Source organism: Thermothelomyces thermophilus, chromosome 7 (genome assembly GCF_000226095.1).
Source record: "Thermothelomyces thermophilus ATCC 42464 chromosome 7, complete sequence".
Classification (NCBI taxonomy): Eukaryota; Fungi; Ascomycota; class Sordariomycetes; order Sordariales; family Chaetomiaceae; genus Thermothelomyces; species Thermothelomyces thermophilus.
Window position 1 is genome coordinate 733,013 of NC_016478.1, and position 21,468 is coordinate 754,480.

At 57.3% G+C, this 21,468-nt stretch overlaps 5 protein-coding genes across 5 annotated transcripts; 2 read left to right on the forward strand and 3 right to left on the reverse strand.

Annotated features, from left to right (window-relative positions):
* Positions 1 to 3,256: 3,256 nt before the first annotated feature.
* Positions 3,257 to 7,184, reverse strand: MYCTH_2311426 (uncharacterized protein). The gene has a single exon (XM_003666560.1). The coding sequence runs from the start codon at positions 7,010 to 7,012 to the stop codon at positions 3,401 to 3,403; it is 3,612 nt and encodes a 1,203-aa protein (XP_003666608.1). The 5' UTR covers positions 7,013 to 7,184; the 3' UTR covers positions 3,257 to 3,400.
* A 552-nt stretch (positions 7,185 to 7,736) lies between these two features.
* On the forward strand, positions 7,737 to 13,464 carry MYCTH_2311427 (uncharacterized protein). Its single transcript, XM_003666561.1, has one exon. The coding sequence runs from the start codon at positions 7,835 to 7,837 to the stop codon at positions 13,370 to 13,372; it is 5,538 nt and encodes a 1,845-aa protein (XP_003666609.1). The 5' UTR covers positions 7,737 to 7,834; the 3' UTR covers positions 13,373 to 13,464.
* Positions 13,465 to 13,876: 412 nt separating this feature from the next.
* MYCTH_2311429 (uncharacterized protein) lies at positions 13,877 to 15,714 on the reverse strand. The gene has a single exon (XM_003666562.1). It carries the CDS (start codon positions 15,300 to 15,302, stop codon positions 14,277 to 14,279), a length of 1,026 nt encoding a protein of 341 aa, XP_003666610.1. The 5' UTR covers positions 15,303 to 15,714; the 3' UTR covers positions 13,877 to 14,276.
* A 1,429-nt stretch (positions 15,715 to 17,143) lies between these two features.
* On the forward strand, positions 17,144 to 19,808 carry MYCTH_2311433 (uncharacterized protein). The gene is made up of 10 exons (XM_003666563.1): positions 17,144 to 17,537; positions 17,625 to 17,670; positions 17,737 to 17,855; positions 17,915 to 17,928; positions 17,998 to 18,262; positions 18,354 to 18,385; positions 18,439 to 18,696; positions 18,762 to 18,880; positions 18,984 to 19,418; positions 19,509 to 19,808. The coding sequence occupies exons 1-10, from the start codon at positions 17,432 to 17,434 to the stop codon at positions 19,531 to 19,533; spliced, it is 1,419 nt and encodes a 472-aa protein (XP_003666611.1). The 5' UTR covers positions 17,144 to 17,431; the 3' UTR covers positions 19,534 to 19,808.
* Positions 19,809 to 20,440: 632 nt separating this feature from the next.
* MYCTH_97047 (uncharacterized protein) lies at positions 20,441 to 20,975 on the reverse strand (the record flags this gene model as incomplete). The annotated part of the gene is made up of 2 exons (XM_003666564.1): positions 20,441 to 20,833; positions 20,871 to 20,975. 2 exons carry the CDS (start codon positions 20,973 to 20,975, stop codon positions 20,441 to 20,443), a joined length of 498 nt encoding a protein of 165 aa, XP_003666612.1.
* Positions 20,976 to 21,468: the final 493 nt, after the last annotated feature.

Below are 21,468 nucleotides of genomic sequence, written 5' to 3' on the forward strand. Positions count from 1 at the left end.
AGTTCTTTAAAATGCGTACCCTTGCACGCCTTACTGAGTTTACCTCACCAACACGGGGCACAAAATAAGGAACAGATCATGAGGCCTTATCAGCTGAGAGTGGCCACCAGATCCGCGAACCTTGATAGTCTGAAACAGATTTCCTCGCTGTCTCGTCGACCCATCATGCCGCCATTTTTCTGGAGCTAAGGCCTGCCGGATTGTACGAAGTGGTTACAGAGTACACATATAGGTATCTTAGTCTAGGTACGGACGCGTACATCCACATTGCTGTCGATGTCGACCAATATCGCCGCTCATGTGCCACAGTACCAACCTCCGTCGCGACTACCTAGAAATCGCTTTCGGTTAAAGAGGAGGGGCGTCATAATAAGACTCGTCAAGGCGCATGCACATACACAGTATTCCGTCCTTGCTCGAAACCCTTTACACCTGGCACAGACAATATTAGGACATTGTGCAAGAATGGCTCCAGGCACGCATCCGTACTTCGTAGTAACTACTATGTATGGAGTCGGTTCGATGCCGATAACGACGGGAGCGCCGATATTGGGGGACCCACTTCGCGGTCGGAGGATCCATCGATTGGTGGCTGTTACGCAACGGAATCTGCCACCGAGATCACGTTGCGCCGCTCTGGATCATGACAGGCTTTTCCGGGCAAGCAGGAGGCGTCCCTATTGGGTCGCGCGGCTCTCACACAGGCATGCTCGGCCGAAATGAGTTATCGCCATCGACGCCGTTCCCGGCCAGATTGTAGCTAATGTGTACGGACGTATGTACTATATATGTAGTAAGCGACCCGTGAATTGCACCAAACTCGACCGGAAAGCAGTGGCCCTTGTGTCGGGCGTGGTACTACTAACGTAATACGAACCCAGATTAGGCACAGTACATAATTACACATTGGTTGCATCTCGGAATGGATGTACTATCTGTACTATCTTCATACATACACGGTACACGAGATCTTGCTCGCCATATATCGACATCTAGTTAACTCTTTAAGCCACCTTCCGCCACCTTCCGCCGTAACAAGAGAGATCACACCGATGGCGGATTCAGTTATGTAAGTGTGCGCTTCCTTTCTTCGCGGCACGGCACGTTGCAGCGCGCTAACGGCCCGACCACTTGTTTTCGCCCTTTGCCGAATGTAGAAAGCCAAGGACCCGGCCGTACATCCCCTGCATCATCTGGAGCCGAGCTCGCCAGACCAATCAGTCGTGAACGTGCTACTTTCAACTTCTCCCAGCGACTATGCCCGCACCTCCTCCCTCGATCACAGTCACCGACCTGCCAGCATCATGACGGTATGACGGTATTCAACCACTCCTCAGCGGTCTGGCGGGTATTTTGCTGTGTCTAGGGCCTTCTAGCATAGTAAGCCAAACAATGACGACCAAGCTTGAGCGGGGCCTCAGACGCGCAGGTACACAGCTCCGGTATTCCTGAGATATACATACGCGATACATTGTGCTTCCCGTACGTACATGCCTCCTGGCTCTTCCTGAATCTTCCCGACTTACAACAAGCCAGTCGAGCGGCAAACAGGTGAGTCTAGAATAGAAGAGGTATGTACGAACTACAACTACATATATACGTACCGCTCGTCTCGGAGCTCAGGGATATACACAACTGTAGTTATAGTTGCAGACACCGACGGCTTTAGGCTGGGTTCGGGTTAGAATTTACTCCGTACCCCGTACCCCGTTTTCTTGTGGCTGAAGGACGACTATCGTTTCTTACTCCGTCATCTGCGGATGGGGCGCCGCTGAAGGAGCCTCTGTGTAACACACCTTTCATCCTCACATCCGGCCCTCTCTCTCTGGGCCACACTAGATGGCGCACCCGCGATTCAGCCTGTCTCGGTGAACCTGCGTGGGAGACAAACTCAAAGACACGGGCTCAAACCTTTGGACGAGCCCTGTTCGTTACGATAAGTTTCTGCCCCATCGTCCATTGGCATCTTTAGGCAACGCCATCCATCCATCTCAGCACGAGTGTCTTTTTTTTTTTTTTTTTTTTTTTTTTGGCCATCCGCTCACAGCGCAGCTCTCCCGGGATCTTTGGTTTCCCAGTCGCACGCGCAATGTTCGAGAAAGGGACTTACAACTAACCCGGGATGGCCAATGGTCCGTCCACGTTTACCTTTTTGTTTCGTGTGTTACGAGACGCAACCCCGTTATTCTGGGCATTTAGCTCTCGTATGGAGGAGCTGCTGCCTCTAAACCACATGCCTGGACCACTCCGAGAGGTTTGGCCAAGCCGCCTGTCCCTGGAGCACCCCTCTTTTCCTTTTTCGCGAGTGAAGATACTGTGTAGAGCCACAGATGGTACGATGTCGTCTTGGAGGCCTCTGTCACCCCCGAGAAAGAAAGAAGAAGGAGGGACACGTGTTCTACCTGAGGGCCTCGTCGTGGTCAAGGTTGGACATCTTATTGGTGGAAAAGGGGGGGGGGCCGCCACAGGTATGGTGGATGTGTATGTGCGAAAATACTGTACATACATCCGCACCAGCGCAGCTAGCATTCCCATTTGCTTTGAAACAACCCAGAGCGATCGGCCTGGATGCCTCCCTTGAATTTTCCCTGAAGGGCATACCGAGCTCACCGCTTGTGGGATTAGCTATTGGCATCATGCTGTCTCCAACATGATCATTCGTTGTGCTCAGGGTCCGTTCTGGAATGTGGTTGAGCATATCAAGAGAGACGAATCGATGTCGCGTTGTGTTTAGATGCCCCATCCTGGGATTGTTGGATGGCTCCCTGTTAAAGGTTTGCTGCAAACAGGTTTCTCCTCCTGCGCCTGGGAAAGGGGTTGTTGTTGACGAACGGAAGTGATGTGAGAGGAGCTGACCGGACAGACATTCACCATGTTCGGTCCGTTGATGTATCTTCTCCCGTACGAATCGTCGAGCCAGAAATATTTCTCTTCCTTGGGAAAGACGAACAATTGCAACCCCCTTGGTCATTTTCTTTGGGGGTGGTGCCTGTTAGCAAAGTTGATCAATCTGTACTCACCCCCATTGTCCTATTTCTCTCTGTCGACCAAAACAACAGAAATGAGCTGATAGAACAGGAACTACAGGTGCTGGGTTATCTTACTCGCCATAGTAGCGCAGAACTACGGCGCCGTGTCTTACATCGCCAAGAGACTTCCAACTAGTTACTGGAATGAGAGGTAGCTCAGTGTTTTGATGTCTCAGTACACGCCTAGACATAGACATCACATCATACATACGAGATCGTGGACTTGATTCAACAGAAACAGTAGCTCCTGCTCTTTTGTTACAGGTGGCGCTCCTCCTAGGGGTATAGTACGAATGACAATGGTAAGGAAAAAAAAAAAATACACGCTTCAACCTTGACCATGCAGCAGATACACAGTGATGCCTTGAGCCCTAGTCCCAAACGTTGACAGCCATAAGTCCCGACAGTCCAGCCGCTCCACGACTCATACCATCTTCATATTCCCGACCGTTTCGTGCTTGCTCCGCCCTGACTTTCGCAAGATCGGCTTCCAGGTCCCAATTCCCTCCAAGGAACTCATCCAGGTTATCCATCACTGCACTGACTTCGTCAACAGGACTCTCCTCGTCCGCGAACCCGGGTGCTTCCTCTTCTTCGAGATTCCCCTCATCCCCGGACGCACCCATCTCTCCTTCTTCTCCTCCTCCCTCGCCACATTCGCCGTGTACAACCCCGTCCATCTCAATAGGCTCCGTGCCCTCGCCCTCACCTTCGCCTTCGCGTCCCATGACATGCCCAACAGCAGAAGGAGCAGTAACATCAGCAGCATCAGGAGCAGTAGCACCGGCATGCGGCTGGATCCCGACCTCCGCCCTCAAGAAGGCCTCCGCCATCGCCTCCACAGCAGGGCTGCCGCAGACCTGCTGCGACGCACTCGGAAGGAGGCTCTTCTCCACCGTCCTCGACGCCTGGGTTCTCTGGGAGGTTCGAGGAGTCGGGACGCTCACGCCCACGCCCATACCCATGCCCACGTCGCCTCGCCTGCTGCTTGCCGCTGCGACAGCGGCAAAATGTTTTCCAAACTTCTGGCTTGCCGTAGGCAGGGCAGATGTGGAGAGGATGCTTGGCGGCGGAGAGGTTGCGCGGAAGGGGCGGGCCAAACCGTCCTTTGTTCTCCCTTTCCCTAGGGAGGGCGAGCGTGGTGTTGAGGGCTCTTGCGTGTGAAGGGGCTGGCCCGCACCGTGTGGGGAGGAGGATGTCATGTTCGCATCGTCAGGGGTGGATTCGCCTGGGAGGGGCGCCCAGGAGACGCGCTTTGGTGGCCGGGCTTGTTGCTGCTGCTTCTGCGAGCGTCTTGGCTTGAAGTTTGGCTGCTTCGCTTTTGCGGTTGATTCTCTGGTCCAAGGGTTAGATATGGCTGCCTCGACAAGGGCTTGGGTACTTGGTAGATGTTCTTCGTTTGTGACAGCGGAGATGCGGCGTCGTTTGGCAGGGGAAGGGGTCATGAAGTCCCTGAAGGATTTCACCGAGAGGGTGAAGTCGGGACTTGGAAGGCCGGACTGCTTTGTCTCAGGAGTCGACGGTTGAGGAGGGTACGGTGGAGGGCTGCACATGTCGGCGTCGTCGTTGTTGATGTTATAGGGTATAACGGAGTCCTGGAGAGGATCTGCGGGTGGTGATACATGACTGCTGGCGGGAGATGACAAGGGGTTGAACAGCCGGACCTCCGGCAGCTGCATCTGCGAGTCGCCCCGTACCCAAGGGCTTTGCGAGACTGCTTGTTCCAGCGCCTGGCTGGCGATAGAAGAAAGCCTTGTGTTTGCGAGGTCCAAGTGAGGCGGGGGAGCGGGGATGTCTAGGGCACCAGGCACAACATCCTCTGTCTTACACCACGGGCTCTGAACGGTCCTCGGCGGAGTCACCCGGATATCTGCCGCTTTATTACCCCCCTCATGTTGCGGCTGGAAGCCCTGCGATTTCAAACAGGGCGCTGGGCCATCGCTGGCCCAAGGACTCTGGATCTCCGGTGCTGGACATGAGGAGGTGGGTTGTAAGTGATTTGCCGAGGAACTCTCGCAGCTAAAGCCAGTTTGGGCCCCGGCTTGCAGCTGTTCAGTTACACTCATGGCATCGTCATCAACTTCGTTCTCTGCCTGGGCCTTGGCTGTGCCCACAGCAGGATCAACCTCATCCGCGGCCACCTCGCCATTACTGTGTGGTTCCGTTTTGATGAAGGATCCGCAGTCCTCTGCTGCTGCGTGAACAGTCTTGTCCTCATGAGGTAGGTACACGGTCTCCTGTGGGAGGGCAGCGCTGCTGACCGACATGGAGCGGCGACAATCGGAACTGTGTCTTGAGTGCATAGACTCTTGAGGGCGCGGTGATCCTATGCCAAGCATTCGGGGAGAGTCCCCTCCAGTGCTTCGCTGCGTCTTGGGCCAGAGTAGCCTTCTGGACGAACCAAAAACCTCGGAGATCACGTCCTGCGACTGTTTCTCTGCCGAAAAGTGTCCAAAACTGGGCCCGCCGTCATATTCCGAGCCAGAGAGAGATTCTGACGGAACCAGCGTGGGCCCATCAATCTGTGAGGGTGTTTTCGCAGAGTCCTTGTCTTCAGCCTGGCCTTGACCATCCTCGTTTCCTTCTTCGTGTGGTGGATGAGCGACGTTAACGGAGGCTTCAACCTCATGTCCTTCCCCGGAGATTCCATGTTCTGCGACTTCCGTAGCAGCTTCACGGTTCTGCACAACACCTGCACCCTTTGGTGTTTCCACGTTACCAGGAACATCCCCCCCAGATTCAGCAGAGTGCAGGCTGTGGTCTCCTCCTGCTCCTGTTGCGCGTTTTGGAAATGTTTGACCGTCCGAGCCTTGTCTTTGTGCAGGACTATTTGGTGCCGATGAGGCATTTGCCAACTTACTCCTGTCCAGAGACGACTCCTTTCCTCGCGCGTCTTTTGTCCGGTAACGGAAGCTTCCGTCTGTTCGCGGGGTCGCTTGTACTTGCGGCAGCACAAATGACGCGGCTCGCTCCGGCAGAGCACCGCTCGGAGTGGCGTTTCCGACCCCCAAGGGAGCACTGGCAGCGGGTGTATCCGTTGTCGGGGACGTTGCCCGTGTCTGCGGCGTCGGAGCTGTCGTGTCTGGGGCATCGCGGCCGCCAGCTGAGGTACGGTTGCTCCTGGCTGCCCGGCCCAACTGCTCATCATGCTGAGCAGCGTGCGGAAGAGGGTCGGTCCGTTCTAGTAAGTGTGTCGAAGATGGAGGAAGGCCGGATCTAGGACGGTTCAGACCGAGGTCCTGGCCGGGTTTGCACGCCACTGCTCGAGTCCCCTTCCGCCTTGAAGTCTCCGAAGAACGATCTTGTTCGAGATTGTTGTACACTCTTGGGGTGTGCGACATCAGTTCACTTGCCCCATCGTCTAGGGTATCCAGTGTCAAGCCAGACTGCCTCCGATTGGTGTGTTGGGTTGCCCTCCTCGACTCGGCCGACGTGGGTTCAGGCTGCGGCGAATGTTGGATCGAACTCGGAGGGAGGTCGCTTTCCACAATCACCTTGTCTCGCCAGCTCTGTACCCGATGGAAAGTGTCTTCATCCATATAACGCGGAGGCGTGTAGACGTGCTGAGGTAATGTCGGCTTGGTCTCGGAAGCTTCTCGACGAGAATTGCTCGAGTCGAGCACGGCTTTGCATTCTCCTTCCTCTGCTGCCCTCCTTGGTGCGGAGGACGGTTTTCTCTGATTATATTTTTCCCGAGTGCCGGATTTCGATCGCCATGGATTCGTCCATCCGGATGCCTTGTCGAATGGTCCACGCAAGGAGGCCGAAAGCAGGAACACGGGCTTCCCTTCGAGGAAACGCTCTGCTTGTGCCTCGTAGCGGATGCGGCGCTCGGCGGGGCTGTCGTATGCCTCATCGTCGGAGCCGTAGCAGAGGACTTCGTCCGGGTTTGTAAGGGCTTCGCAGCAGATGGGCTCGTTGCCAAAGTTGTCGGGGTGCAGCCATTCGAGGTCCGCAATTCCGAATCCAAATCGACGCTTCATGGCCGCGGTGATATTCGACGCATTACGGCGTCGTATTGTCGTCGGGCTCGATGTTACGACCTGGTGATGTTGTGAACAAACGTCAATTGGAGGGTTGTTGGCCCACAGTTGCTTGTTCTGTCTGTCAATGTTGGTGAGCTTTGTGGGTTGGCCGGGGGTAGCTGCAGGTCGCCAGGGCCCCAGAGGGCGGAAGTGGAGCGAAACGCGCCTGGACGCGTTCGCTCAATTTAAACCAGAGTCGCGCGGTCAGCTGAGACACCTGCAAGCCCTCTAAATCAACCTTGTTAGCCATTGCTTAGCCGGTTGCTAGGGAAATAAGGAGTGGGGCAAAAGCCCGCCAATCATCGAATATCCCACTGTTTATTCCCCAAACACGGGCCAACCTGATAGGAAATTGACCAATCTCGACCGTGGCGCTGTCGATAAGTCACTAACTAGTGTAAGCCCAAACCTGCGATTCTTTCGGGCAGTCATTCTGGGGTCGAACGATATTGCGATTTTCCTTATCGACCATCGATTCCACCAAAGGCATTTACAACATACACGCAGTACACGTACTTGCAGTAATTTGCGACGGGATACCGGGAGGGCTCCCGTCCGCTTTCAATGCCTGTTTTGTGTGTGACCTGCACCATCGACCAACCCGAACGTCCACCGTGGACCCCGCCAAACAAGAACGGTCAATCGCATTCGCCCCCCCAAAAAAACAGTCAGCGCCGCCCACCTGTCACTCCGGCATCCCACGCCTTGATGACGGCCTGATCACCAGCCTCTCCGCGCACGCACACATCGCATCGATATCCACCACCACCCGACGCCGCCATGGGGCACGCCTGGCTGGACTCCCTGTCCGAGGATTGGGTGTCGCAGCCCGGATCGGCCGACGCGTCCTTTGCCGAGCACGAAGCTGCTCCTGTCCCGGCCCAGAAGCTGCCCAAACCGCAGACGCCGAGTAGGATCCCGCGTCTCAGCCCCCACGTTAGGAAGTTCCAAAGTGCACTCGGCAATGCAGGCAACAGCAACGCCAGCAACGGTAACAGCGCGACCAAGAGCAACAGCAACAGCAACAACAGCAACAACAACAACAATAGCAGCAGCAGCAACATTCTCAGCGAACGGAGTCTTAATGAGCGACTTGCCGCCCAGTCTCGCCGCACCCCCTCCAAGCTCTCGCAGGAGGTGAGCCCCAATACCGGTGGCCGCGATTGCCCCGCATGCCGCTCCGCCTCGGCCTCGACAACGAATTCTGTCGTCCGCAGGCCGTTTCTGCGCAAATCGACCGGGACTTCCCAATCTAAAGGGCGGGCGGGAGACACGCCGGAGTGGAAGCGGCGTCTCGTGTATGGCGAGCTGTCCTACGGCGAGCAGAAGGACCTGTTCACCTCTGCGGGAGCGGGTCTGGAGAGCATCTTTAAGCCACCGCACCCCACGCCAGGTCCGTCGCGAGACGGGAAGATGGACGATTCTTGCCATGAGCATGACCAAGAGCAGGACTTCGCCGCACCACCCAGCCCGCCCTCCCATCGTCGGAACCCATTAACGGTCGACACACACGTAGACGAATCACCCCAGCAGCTGCCGCAGCCGCAGCCGTCAAGACGGGCAGGTCCACCGGTTCGATATAGGCGTACGGAGGAATCGCCCGACACAAGCAAGGACTCCGAGTTGAGCATGCAGCAGCACGAGAGCTGCTCTTGTCAGACGTCCAAAACGGACCAGACGGCATTGTCGGCCGAAGAGGGGCCGCGCAAGGTCAGCGGCCGGAGCGATATCCGCAACGAAGATTTCAGCCCCATCCTCCTCGAACGGCGCCAAGCAAGCAACGGCGCGACCACTTTTAGTCCTGCCGATCTGCCTCCGGATGAGCTGCGGAAGCGTCTGGAGATGCTGCGACGCAATCAGATGCTCCTCGCGGGTGGCGCCAATGACGGCACCATCCACAACCACACCCCGTCTCGCAACGAAACCACAGAAGACTACGTGAGGTTAGAGGGGTTCGTCAACTTCCAAAGAGGTGGTCGGTCCGAGGAAGGGTCGTTCCGCAACCGGATGCTGAGCTCCGCTCTCAACGACAGCTCCGAGCTGAACCCAGAGGAGTCCCTGCAAGCGAGCACCCCGAAGCAATTTCTCTCCGTGAGGGTTGAACAGTGCGACTCGTCCGAACACAGGCCCGTTGACAGCCCCGACGTTCCGCGTGTCCCGGATCCGAGCCCAGAGAAACGGCTGGCACCGGTCCAGCCCAGCCCCGGGAGCCCCCTGAAACTCTTTCAGCCATACGATACCTTTACGAGCCAGACCCTCCTGAGGCGGCTGAGTCAGGTACACGGAGAGGCAGGCGACATTTCCTTCTCCATAGCGGTGGACGAGAGCCGGATGCAGGGAGACAACCCGTCAGGGCTTCTCCCTCCGGCGTCCCAAAACGGGCCAGACGACCACTCGTTTGCCCATGCCAGCAGGTTCGGCGCTGGCGAACTCGACGGGTACGAGTTCAATGACGAGTTCTCTCATCTATCTCACAACGCCACCTGCATGGACGGGGATAAGGAGAACCGCGAGCCCGCCGAGGACTCGTTGCTTCCCCAGCGCCAGCCCATCTTTGACCTCCCCCACAACTCTTCGCCATCTGGGACCCCAGATCTCGTCGTGAACCGACGACGCAAGTCCACAAACTCCCGCCCTTCCCGACGTTCGGCCAGAGCCTCCTTCCCGGCCTATTCTGACATGCTCTCCCCGCCCGGGGGGCGGAGAGACCTGTCTGGGACAGAGATTAAGCGACCCCGCACGTCTCCCTCGAAGAATCCCACTCCGAAACGGCGGAGGACACTTCACAGATCAGACATCTCATACGGATCCGGAGACCCTAACTCGGGGGTCGACTCTGCACAGCTGTCGCATCTTCAAATGCAGTCGGTGCTTGGCCGACTCCGGCAAGATGTCCGGGAGAGCGATGAGCACGAGATGGCGGGACACGACCTCCACCATTCACTGCGCTCTCGGACACCAACACCCAGCCAACGGCGCTCCCTTCAGGCTGAGCGCCAGCCCCTTGCGCAGATCGAGAGGTCTCCCGCCCGCTCAAGCAGGCATTCGCAACCCCCGGCGGCCCTTCCTCTCGGTACAACCGTCGAGACGAACCGGAAGTCGTCAATCAAGACCGAGGATTTCATTAACGAAGCAAACAAGATCATGGCCATGATTCGCAGCAAGGCTGGCCTGCCAAGCGGCCTCGCCAGTGTCGAGGAGTCGGATGAAGAGAAGGGCCAACCATCGCCAGAACTTGAGGGTTCCTTTGAGGAGTCGACCCAGGAACCGTTCTCGCGGCCGCCCAGCCGCGAGGGAAGGCCTCCTCTCACGCGCAAGTCCACGAAGCAAGAGGACCCCGTGCTCGCAGAGCAACTGAAGAAGTACGAAGAGGCCAGCGACATGGGCGACATTCTCCCTTCGTCTGTGCGCTCATCCCATCCTGTCCGAGGATCCGATTCCGTGACGAGGGAACAGGCGACGGAGGAGTGGGCCAAGGAACAAAGTCAAAGGTCAGGATCCCAGGTCAATACCGTCAGCGACCCCCCAAACATCCGCATCTCCCGGAACTCAGATTGGCAAGAGCAACAGTCTGCGAATGGCCCAGCCGATGGGATCCCCTCTCAAGGTTCGGCCGGCCTCAACACTCAAAGCACGGGCCTTTCTCTTCCGACCGGATCGTCTCGGGTGTCATCAAAAGGGTCTGAGGCAAGAAAGACAATCATGCCTGAAAGCGTGTCCCACTTGATCCCGGATCAGGTTGGCAACATGGTGCTGGACAGGCAGCGCAACATGTGGGTCAAGAGAAAGAGTACGGGCGAGCCAAAGGAGAGCTTTTACCAGTCTGAAGCCAGTGACGACGACCCGTTCGCCGGTATCCCTGACCTGTCTGTCGACGTCACGAAGGAGATGCAGAACCTTCTCTTGACTGGCAAGAGGGAGACGGCGCTTCAAAACCGGGTTGCCAGTTCTGCGGAGATCAGCCCGACGCGGCCGCCAAGGGTGGGCTCATTTACAAGGGCGGCCCTCGACGCGGCGGGTGGAATGCCAACCAACCAGGCGCCGAATTCCGGCAGCGCGGAAATCCCCGCTGAGAAGGGATCGAGTGTCAACGAAGGCCGGGTGAAGGAGCTGAGGCGACTCACCATCAGCTTCTCGTCCCCCGTCGCATCCGTGATCCAAGACGCAGGTGTTACCAACGAGATGTTGTCCGAGGATAGCATGCTCAACGCGCAGGCCGAGGCTCCAGCCCCGCCGGCTAGAGGTCGGAGGCTAGTCTCAGTACAGACGACGATGGGGAGCAGAACGGCCAGGTCCCGAAGCACCTCGCGCGGCCCCGCTCGCCATCTCTCCATCAGGGGTAAGTCTCTTATGGCACGGCCGGTGTCGAGGATCGACGAACGAGATGAGGATTCCGCATCGCACCACGACCAACCCCAGGAGGCGGCTTCGGGTATGGAACTGAGCGTCCTGGGGGACTATAGCGTGGCCAACCATGACGATGGCGGGCCGCGAGGCAGTCTCAACTTCCTGGTTACGACACCTGCGAGGGCCCCGAGCTGTCCGGTCTCGGGCGCTGACGCTGCACCCATTATCAGCCAATATGTCGGCACGTTCTCTCTCAGTCCACTCTCGGAGTTCACGGTGCATCGCCCGGAGGAGACGCTGCCCCTTGAAGCCAGTTACGTGGTTGACAACCACCGCCTTGTCACTGGCGACAAGCCCAAGCATGTCATGTCGATGAGCATACGGGAGCTTGTGGAAAAGCTCGCTGAGGTCGAGCCCTTTGAGCCGTACTGGGAAGATATGCGGGAACTGGAGCTGCGGGAAAAGGGCCTCAGCGCGCTCCATGCACTTGACGAGTATTGCGGGCAGCTCGAGAGTCTCGACGTCTCCAAGAACAAGATCAGGAATCTGGGCGGCATTCCCTCATCCGTGCTCCACCTGCGCATCACGCACAATCAGCTGTCCAGCCTCACCGCGTGGAACCACCTGATCAACCTGCAGTATATCGACGTCTCCAACAACTCGCTCACTAGCCTGGCGGTGTTCAAGAACCTCATTCACCTGCGCAGTCTGCGGGCCGACAACAATCAGATCACGAGTCTGGACGGCATCAAGTTTCATAAGGGCTTGCAAACCCTCCGCGTGAGGGGAAACCTCATCAAGGAAGTCGACTTCGACGGCAGCACGCTGCACCAGCTCACGGACCTGGACCTGAAGAATAACCAGATCCGCCACGTGGCCAACATTGACCAACTACCTTTGCTTAGCTCCCTCGACCTCGATGGCAACCGCCTGACCTCTTTCTCCGTTGACTCGGCCGAGCCGATGACCTCGCTTCGCTACCTCCGCCTCGACGACAATAACCTCACAACCCTCAACGTCCGTGCCCTCCCTCACCTGCGCCTTCTCCACGCAGACCGCAATGCCCTCGTTCAGATTGCGGGCTTCTCCCGCGCCCGCCGCATCGACTCCCTCTCGTTGCGCGAACAGCGCGGTGCGGAACCGCTGGACCTGCCACACCTTTTGTCCCGAGCTTACGAAGTCCGCAAACTGTACCTCTCGGGCAATCTCCTCCAGTCGTTCTCCCCCAAGGCCGACCTGCTCAACCTGCAACTCCTGGAGCTCGCCAACTGCGGCCTGTCGAGCCTCCCCCAAGACGTTGGTCTCATGACGCCGAATCTGAGGGTCCTCAACCTGAACATGAACGCCCTCACCGACCTGACGCCGCTGAGGGCCGTCCCGAGGCTGAAGCGGCTGTTCGCGGCCGGCAACAGGCTTGCTGACCCGGCGGGAGTGGTGGGCACTCTCGGCGGGCTGGCGTGCCTGGCGGTGGTGGACCTGAGAGATAACCCGCTCACGCAGGGATTCTATGCACCCGTGCAGGTTGTCGTCCGCAAGAGCGGGTCGGACGACTCCGTGGCAGACGGCGCCGAGGGAGAGCAGCAGTTTGTGCTCGGGGACCAGGACGCCGAGAGGGACGCGAGGTACTGTGCTCGGCTGGACATGGATACCAGGATGAGGAGGAGGCTGTACGAGACGATGGTGAAAAAGAAGTGTGCGAGGGTGAAGAAGCTGGACGGGCTCGTGTTGGGAGACGCCGCGGCGACGGGGGAAAGTGATGGAAAGGAAGGTGTCGATGTCGTGTGGGCTGCAATGGAGGAGAAAGGCCTGGTCAAGACCAGAGGGAGCGGGTCATCGAGCGCCAAGGGCGAGAAGAACGAAGGTGTTCCTGCTGCTGCTGCTGATGCTGATGCTGCGGCGGGCGAGAAGGAGGCTGCGGGGACCGTGCGGGAGAGGAGCGGGCGGTGGCCGGCCGAGGACAGCTTTGCTTGAATGCTCTCTGCTGAGTCGGTCGGTTAGGAAAGTGTGCTGGCAGCAGCGGTGTTACTATTGTTTGACCCCAGGGATTCTGGCTTTTTTTTTTTTTTGTTCGCGGTCTCTTTCTTGACTGCTTTGCTTGTCTTTGCTCTAACATGGTTTATCTACGCGAACCGGAGGCATTCAAACAGGACCAGGATGCCCTACCCGAGTGGGGCGCAGGAGCAGGCGTTAAGGAGTAGAGGTTATGACGGGTATCTTGTACGGCTCTGGGATATGGTATCCGACATGGGGTTTTGCTTGATGTACGTTACTTATCACACAGCACAGGTCCGGCGTATGGGTATTCGGCATTGTATGCCTGGGGACACGGAGTCGGGGATGAACGGACAGGATAATGAGCTATGATACCATTTCTATTCCAGAATCATTCCCAGTTCAGTCATTCGACTGTAGGCCATGTTGTTGCTTTCCATGTTTCTGTTCCAGGCGTTGTTTGGCAAATCAACTACTTGTTTTGACTTTACGATGAAACCTGGAAGTAGACCGAGACTGCGGCTGTGCCGGGATGGATCCGGCAAAACTCAAGGTGTCTGTCTTCTCATTGATGGGTATCAATTCAGCTCCGATCCCAGTCTATTCACTGGTAATTTCCCAGAGGCTCCCAAAATGCTGCCCGATGTGAAGCGATGCGACCACTGACAAACTGGTGATACAAAGTAAGGCAGAGAGAATAATACGCTACCAAAACGCTGACAGTTGCATGATTTTATCATCATCCTCACCCCGGGAACCTCAAACCCTAACCCCCCCCCAATCTCAAACCTCAACGCCGACTACATGTTACAAGGAGGAAAAAAGAGAAGAAGAAGAAGAAGAAGAAGATGGAAGAAGAAAAGGTTTTGCCGGATCTAACGGCTCAGGGTGCCAGATGGTCACCTCGCCTCCCTTGGCCGTCAAGGGTTCTCCGGTCCAACCTCTTGACGACCGCACCGAGCACCACCTTCAGAATGGCATCTGCGGACAGGGGCTTGCCGGGAGAGCTCTCCCAGGTGACGGTGTCGACCATGTCCCGGATGCCGCCGCCTTGCTCGGTCAAACCGTCGTCGAGCTCCTTGAGGGCGCGGGTGGCCTCGGGGTCGTTGCCGACCTGGAAGAACTGGATGCCGACCTGGTGGGGCGGAGCGTCGAGGGCGTCGAGCTTCTTGGCCAGGCTGACGATGACGGCCTCCGGGTCGTCGGTGGGGGCGCCATCGGTTATGACGATCATGTTGATGGGCTTGACGCCGCACTCGTCCGGGTTCCCGGTGCGGGCGATGGCGTGCTCAAGCTCGCGCAGGTAGGGCCGAAGGATGGCGTTGATGTGGGTGCCGGTCGGGGTGGCTCCCTGAGGACGCACGCGGCGGAACACGTCCTCGACCTGCTTAGGCGTGGTGATGTTGCGGAAGCCCTGTGTCCGGTCGTCGCGGTCCGAGGGGGAGGGGTTGCGGGCGTTGAGGAAGTAGACGTCGATGCCGTTGGCATCGTGCGAGGTGCATACGGGCGCGATGGAAACCAGGACCTCCTTTACCTCGCGCCAGGAGCGGCCGGCCATGGAGCCGCTGTCGTCGATGAGGAAGATGGTGTCGAAGGAGGAAAGGAAGGCGTACGGGTCCTCGCGAGAGGTGATGCTGGGGTTGGAGCGGGCCGAAGAGAAGGAGGGCGCCGGGGAGGGCTGGCGGGCGGAGGGCGGATTGCTGACTGCGAGGGTGGGAAATGCCGGTGCCGGGTCAATCGGGGTGTAGGGCGGTGGAGGGGCATTATCCGCGCCCGATACCGTTTTGTTGCCGCTCGGCCCCGCAAGATGGGCGTCGCCGGAATGCGACAGGACATCCGGATTTAGGCTGGGCGAGCGCGAGCGGTTCCTGTTGGACAGCTTGTCTCTTAAGGAACCGAAAAGTGACATGATGGATGAGTGACGCGCACGTATGCGGCGCGGTGCGATAAGGATTGTGGTTGAGGAAGATTAGGAATCAACTCTCTTGCTGGACCTCAGCTCGGAGTGGAGGAAGGAGGTAAAATAGTAGTAGAATGTATAAGTGATAGTAACCTGAAGGGTTGGTAACCGGCAAGATAAGGAAGGCAGGTGCCTAAAGTGCCGTCTCTTGCACACTCAAGTACGGGAGCAAGAGCGAGAAAGGTCGGAAGGCGTGAGGGAGGTCCGGCGCTGCTGTTGAAATAGCTGCCCGATATTTTGTGCCCAGCGCAGCAGTTGCGAGCAAGAACAGTCGCAGCTGATTCTAGGTTTTAAAGGGGCGTTTGTTTCACTGGGCTGGTTCAGATTGACACCTATGGAAACAGTACTTTGGGATTAAGCAGATTCTTTATTCTCCAATTCCTCTGGTGCTTGAGCTCCTTTGTTGCCCCGAGGCACTACGGGGAGCCATGACAACGGAGCAGGCGCCGAACCAACGGCCCGGCTATGATGCCCGAATGGGAGCCTCGGCGGGAGCCTGCTACTGTGCCGCGCCGGGCACAGCCACAGGGCCAACCCGAACCAACCACACGAACGGTAGAGATGAGGCTGAGCCAACAAGCTGCCTTGCCTCTCACTTGGCCTGGCTTAGCGTAAGCAATCAAAAAAGAAAAAAAGAAAAAAAGAAAAAAAAGAAAAAAAAAGAAAAACCCTTGACCCAAATCTTTGGGTCAGGGGATCTCGATGGAAAAAACACCCCGTGGCGGCCACGAGGTGATCAACCTTGTACGGACGTACTGTTCCTGAAGCCCGGTAGAACACCTTGGCGAAGCCCGGGTCATGTTCTGTGCCATCATGCATACTTCCATGGATCGACGTTAGAGGGACACAAGCCAGGGCAATACCTAACGTTAGTGTACCTCTAGACATGACAGCACGAAGTCCCTGCTCTCATGTGCTCTTGTTCTTCTTTTTTGGCTGTATGGAAAGGGTGGAAATCTGAAATTCGTGTACGCCATATTTGGAAATTGATAGCTGGCCCGAGGGTAAGGGGGCTTTATGTATGTTCGAACGGTTGACGATCGATCTTGTGTAACAACACGACCTATCCGTACACAGTACACTAGCCTCCCCGTGCCCCCTGGACCCGAATGAGGGAAAACTGAGGCCCCGAATGAGAGGAGCTGCAGGTTCGTTTCTTGGCAGGGGAGCCGGAGGTTTTGCCGCCCCCGGCCGCTGTCATCTCCACCAGCTCCACCAGCCCCGCTTACCTGCGGGGCGGAGAGTCCAACAGCGGTACGGATAAATGGCGGGGTTCTTGATTCTGAGTGCGTTTTCCCGTTCTGATCGCAATGACCTCTACCCACAATGGCACCGTATGGACTGTGTAGATCCTGAATTTTGCGGTAATGAAAGCACCTGTAGTTCATGCGTCGCCCGTACCAGTTGAAGATTTTGGTTGGTTCCATGCCTAACCACAAAAGCTAAGAAGAAACTTTAATTGCTCAAGGCCAAGCCTTGCTTTGCACCTGCTACCCCGCCACTCCTACACTTACCGGTGATTGCGCAACACATCCGCAGGCTGCTATCCGACCGTGTTGCAGCGCCGCGATGATCCTGGTTCCTCCGGCCTAGCCGCGGCGATACGCTGCCCGCCGGAGCTGCATGAAATGAGACACCGAATAGACGGGCACGGCGTCGCGGTGGGACAAGGCCCCGCGGGGCCTGAGGCAGTTCGGAGGGGCAGGGGCTGGCGGGCGGGGACCGGTTGCTAGCATTGGGCAGGATCCCGAGAGAGCTTCCTTTTACGTTGTTGGGTCGAGTTGCAGTTGCGGTGAGGCACCCGTTCATCAGCCAACGAACGCCCAAAACCTCGAGTTGGGCGCGTTCCTTCGGTGTGCAACAGCCGCCGCACGCCGCCCTCCGCCGCCGCCTGCTCCAGCTGCCCGTGCTGGTCACGTTTCCGCACAAGTAGCTCCTGAAGCTCGTTGTCTTTTGGATAGAAGCCAGGATCTTCCTTTTTTCTGCAATTTTCCCGACAAGCTTGCCCAACACACCAGAACCTCAAATTTCTACACACATTTCGCGCCGAGACCCTTCGTGCCTTTTAATTGCCCGCCATGGCTGACGTCCCGGGCTTCGTCCACCGCAAATTCAGCATCAATCGCAACACGGGCGTTCCTAGGCCCGCCCGCCGCTTCTCCATCGGAGAGCCGGGGCTCAGCGGTACGTGATAGCTCACATGAACTCGCAGATGCCCTCGCCTTCCTCAACACCGACCATCTCGTGCTAACCACGGCTGGCGAGTTGTAGAGGCGAGCAGTAAGGCTCATCGCCAATTTCGAGCTGCCCACGAAGGGTATGGAAACTACTTGGCTCCCGCTCATTTCGCCCGTAGAGACTTGGCACTGACGAGAGTGCACAGCCATCTCCCCCATGCCGGCTTGGATGCCACCAGGGCGTCGACGGGCGTCGTCTGGTGCACCGAGCGAGCAGCCGAATTTGGCTTCTTCGACGAGCCCGAGAAGTGGGCTAACCTGGGCCGTACGCATGCCGTCATGTTTTCAAATGATTCCCTGGTCGAAAGCTAACCGTCTGAGCAGAGGGCGCCCCGGAGGTACATCCATCCATATATGCCCCCCGATGCCATTACAGATGACGGCGTGACCCAGTCTGACACATGCAGGTGGATGACGACATCGAGGGCTGCTTTCCACGGCCCACCCAAATTGACATCAGCGCCGCCAGTCGCGAGTATGGCCCAACTGCGGGCATCAAGCCGTTGAGGGAGGCCGTCGCCCGCCTGTACAACGAAATGCACCGCAAGGGCAAACCGAGCCAGTACACCTGGGAGAATGTCGCCATTGTGCCCGGCGGTCGTGCCGGTCTTATCCGTATTGCCGCCGTCCTGAACAACGCTTACGTCGGCTTCTTCATTCCCGACTACACTGGTATGCTGATCGACCATTTTACATATGCGCCCACCTGTTGACGAGTGCATCGTCTCGAGAGTTAGAAAGGTAGATCGCTGACTTTGGCCAGCCTATAACGAGATGCTCTCGCTGTTCAAAAACGTCCGACTTTGTCACCCCCGAGCAGCGGTCTGGCCTATGCTGACCTCGTCCAGTTTGCGGCCATCCCCGTCCCCCTGTCCGAAGAGGACGGCTACCACATCCACCCGGAGAAGATCGCCGAGGAGATTGCCCGCGGTACCAGCGTGATCATCACATCGAACCCGAGAAACCCGACTGGCAGGGTTGTCCAGAATCCCGAGCTGGCCGAGATCCAGGATATCTGCCGCGAGCGCGCCACCCTTGTGAGCGACGAATTCTACTCGGGATACAATTACACAAGCGACTGCGACGGCTCCACCATCAGCGCTGCTGTACGTAGTCTTTTCCGCGTTGCTCTCCCCTCTCTGCTCAGCCTCCAAGCTCACAACGACGGCAGGAAAATGTCATCGACGTCGACGAAGACGATGTGCTGATTATCGACGGCCTGACCAAGCGCTTCCGCTTGCCAGGCTGGCGGGTGGCCTGGATCCTCGGGCCCAAGGAATTCATCAAGGCGTGAGTCTCTCACTCACCCACTCATTCAACCCCTCCTTCTCTGCCAAATCTGGTTCATCAGACATACGTCGCCACGTGCAGGCTGGCTGACCCCAAACCCCAGCATCGGCTCCTGCGGCTCCTACCTGGACGGCGGCACCAACGTGCCCTTCCAGGAGGCCGCCATCCCCATGCTCGAGCCGTCGCTCGTGCGCCAGGAGATGGCGGCGCTGCAGCGCCACTTCCGCGAGAAGCGCGATTACGTCGTCGCCCGCCTGCGCGCCATGGGCTTCGTCATCCGCCACGTGCCCGACTCGACTTTTTACCTGTGGCTCAACCTCGAGGGCCTACCGGCGCCCATCTCGGACGGTCTCAACTTCTTCCAGGCCTGCCTGGAAGAGAAGGTCATTGTCGTTCCCGGCATCTTCTTCGACCTCAACCCGGCCAGGCGCCGCGACCTGTTTGATAGCCCCTGCCATCACTTTGTCCGCTTCTCGTATGGCCCGCGGATGGAGGTGCTCAAGATGGGCTGCGATGGTATCGAGAGGGTTATCAACAAGTGGGTTCCCTTCCCTCCTCGTTCTCCTCCTTCCCCTTCTTGTCTTGGCTGCGCGGACTCCGGTGTGCTGACTATCGGGGGATGAAACAGGTTCAAGAACCTGGCTAGCCACTAAGTAAGTAGTGAGTTGGCGGCATAACGCTTGAACGGGGTGGAGGAATGTTGTTGCCGGCCTCGATAGTTTCACCAACCCTCGGCGTCACCCCCTCAGTTACAAAATTCCTTGTTTTTCAAGCCTCTCCAGTGCTGTTCCTTCTCGTGGCTGCCCCTTGCTTGCCAGATGGACGAGATGCGACAAGATCTTCGGATCGATGAATCCTCTTTAAATTAGCTTCAGACCCAAAATAATTATACGACGTTCAACCCACTTGTCTAGCCATGTATTCACTGGTTCAGAATGAACGGTACATGTCGATCGCAAGTAGGCATGATAGAGACGGTCAGAGGCATGAGATCAGAGTGGGGATTCTCACCGGGGGCGACCGTTGTTGCTGGTCATTTCGAGCTTGCTTGGCTCGCCTTGCCCGCCATGTATTCGCCAGGGGCTTGTGAAGTCATATAGAGACTGAGAAAAAAATGTAGACCCCAATCTCTTTCTGTTTCCCCATTTTCCTCACACAAACATCCCTTCCGATAGGAGCCATGAATCGCCATGGTATGGTAGTTTCGTAAGCTTAGAACACACCACGAACCCTCTAGGCCTTGTCATGGCGACTTCCAGGAAGACATAGTCCGGAACAGTGGGTAAAGAAGGACAAGACAACAAAGTGAAAAGCTCTAGACATTGATGGGGCAAAGACAACCCATTGCCCCTCCCACTTGTACAATGGCAACAGGCCCACCTATTTTGGGATGTACTCTTTCTGGAGAATCCCTCTTCATTCTTACCTGAGCAGTTTATTCTTGGGCTGCGCGGTCCTAGCGGGATCCTTCTCTTCTGTAAGCCTCTTTTCTCTTACCGTTTATTTCGGCTTGGCTTCAACCTTGAGAGGTTCAGGGCTGGGAAGGCATCGAAATCCGCATCAGCTCAGTTCTGAGCATTCACGGTGTGCCAGCGCAACCGGAAACGGAAGACAGACCAGCGGCCATGGGATATTGATATGAAAGCTGGGCCGCTGACCGGGCTCGATGCTACCGCCGCCATTGTCACTGCCGCTCCCGGCTTCGCCCACGGCGACTGAGACTCCGGTATTAAGGAACCGTGCCTTTGAACCTAACCGCCCTCCTGCAATGGCGCGGGGATCGTCGGTATTGGCTCGCATGTTCCCCGTGTCACCCGGGCTCAACGGACCGGGTGGCAATGTATCTGTTGCGTGATCAGATACGGTTGGCTCGAGATCGCCATGTGCCACCGCTTCGGAGAATGAGGCTTGATTCATATCGGTTGGTTTCCTCCGCGCACCCTTTCGACTCGGCTAAACGGGGGTACTTGATCGAGCTGGTTGCACAAACCAGGGCTGGTGTTGCCACATGCCACACGATGAACTGGTTTGTCGTTGGACGTATGTCAGAACTGGCGAGGGCGAAGTCGCTGTCAATACTTGTGCGTGGGTGCATTGTGGGATGAGGGAACCATGTCTTCGTTGTGAGCGAACGGCGCTGAAACGGTAACAGGTGCGCGCAACCGGGTGAGTGTCGCGTCGAGAAGCATGACTGCGAAAAGAACAGTGGTTCTGAGAAGAAGTCAAGAAAAAGGGGTCTGTAGTTCTGGCCTGGTTCCACCTGGAGAAGCCGAGTCCCAGTCATCGGCCCCTTTCGGACACATTCTGACACGGAAGACGCAGTCCGGAGCTGTGGAAAGAGGTGGCTCGGATTGACGATGGCATCAAGTGTGGAAGGAAGGGAAACGGGATCATGCAAAGTTGGACTCGTGCTGGTCACAGCCCGGACTCCTTCCAAGTCTGGGGCAGGGAGTCAGCACCCCTGGCATCTCAATCCCACGCCTTTCACCGTAAGGTGAGTCAAAAGTCAAAACAGCGAGCACGTGGAAAGCGGGTTGCTTCCCCCCACGGCGCACGGTCAGCACGGTGACATGCCCAGTTAACGCGCT

Coding starts and splice junctions, on each gene's coding strand:
- MYCTH_2311426 (XM_003666560.1), bottom strand. CDS start 7,012: ATGAAGCGTCGATTTGGATTCGGAATTGCGGACCTCGAATGGCTGCAC.
- MYCTH_2311427 (XM_003666561.1), top strand. CDS start 7,835: ATGGGGCACGCCTGGCTGGACTCCCTGTCCGAGGATTGGGTGTCGCAG.
- MYCTH_2311429 (XM_003666562.1), bottom strand. CDS start 15,302: ATGTCACTTTTCGGTTCCTTAAGAGACAAGCTGTCCAACAGGAACCGC.
- MYCTH_2311433 (XM_003666563.1), top strand. CDS start 17,432: ATGGCTGACGTCCCGGGCTTCGTCCACCGCAAATTCAGCATCAATCGC. Junction 17,538..17,624: donor CGGAGAGCCGGGGCTCAGCG/GTACGTGATAGC, acceptor GGCGAGTTGTAG/AGGCGAGCAGTAAGGCTCAT. Junction 19,419..19,508: donor ATCGAGAGGGTTATCAACAA/GTGGGTTCCCTT, acceptor GGGATGAAACAG/GTTCAAGAACCTGGCTAGCC.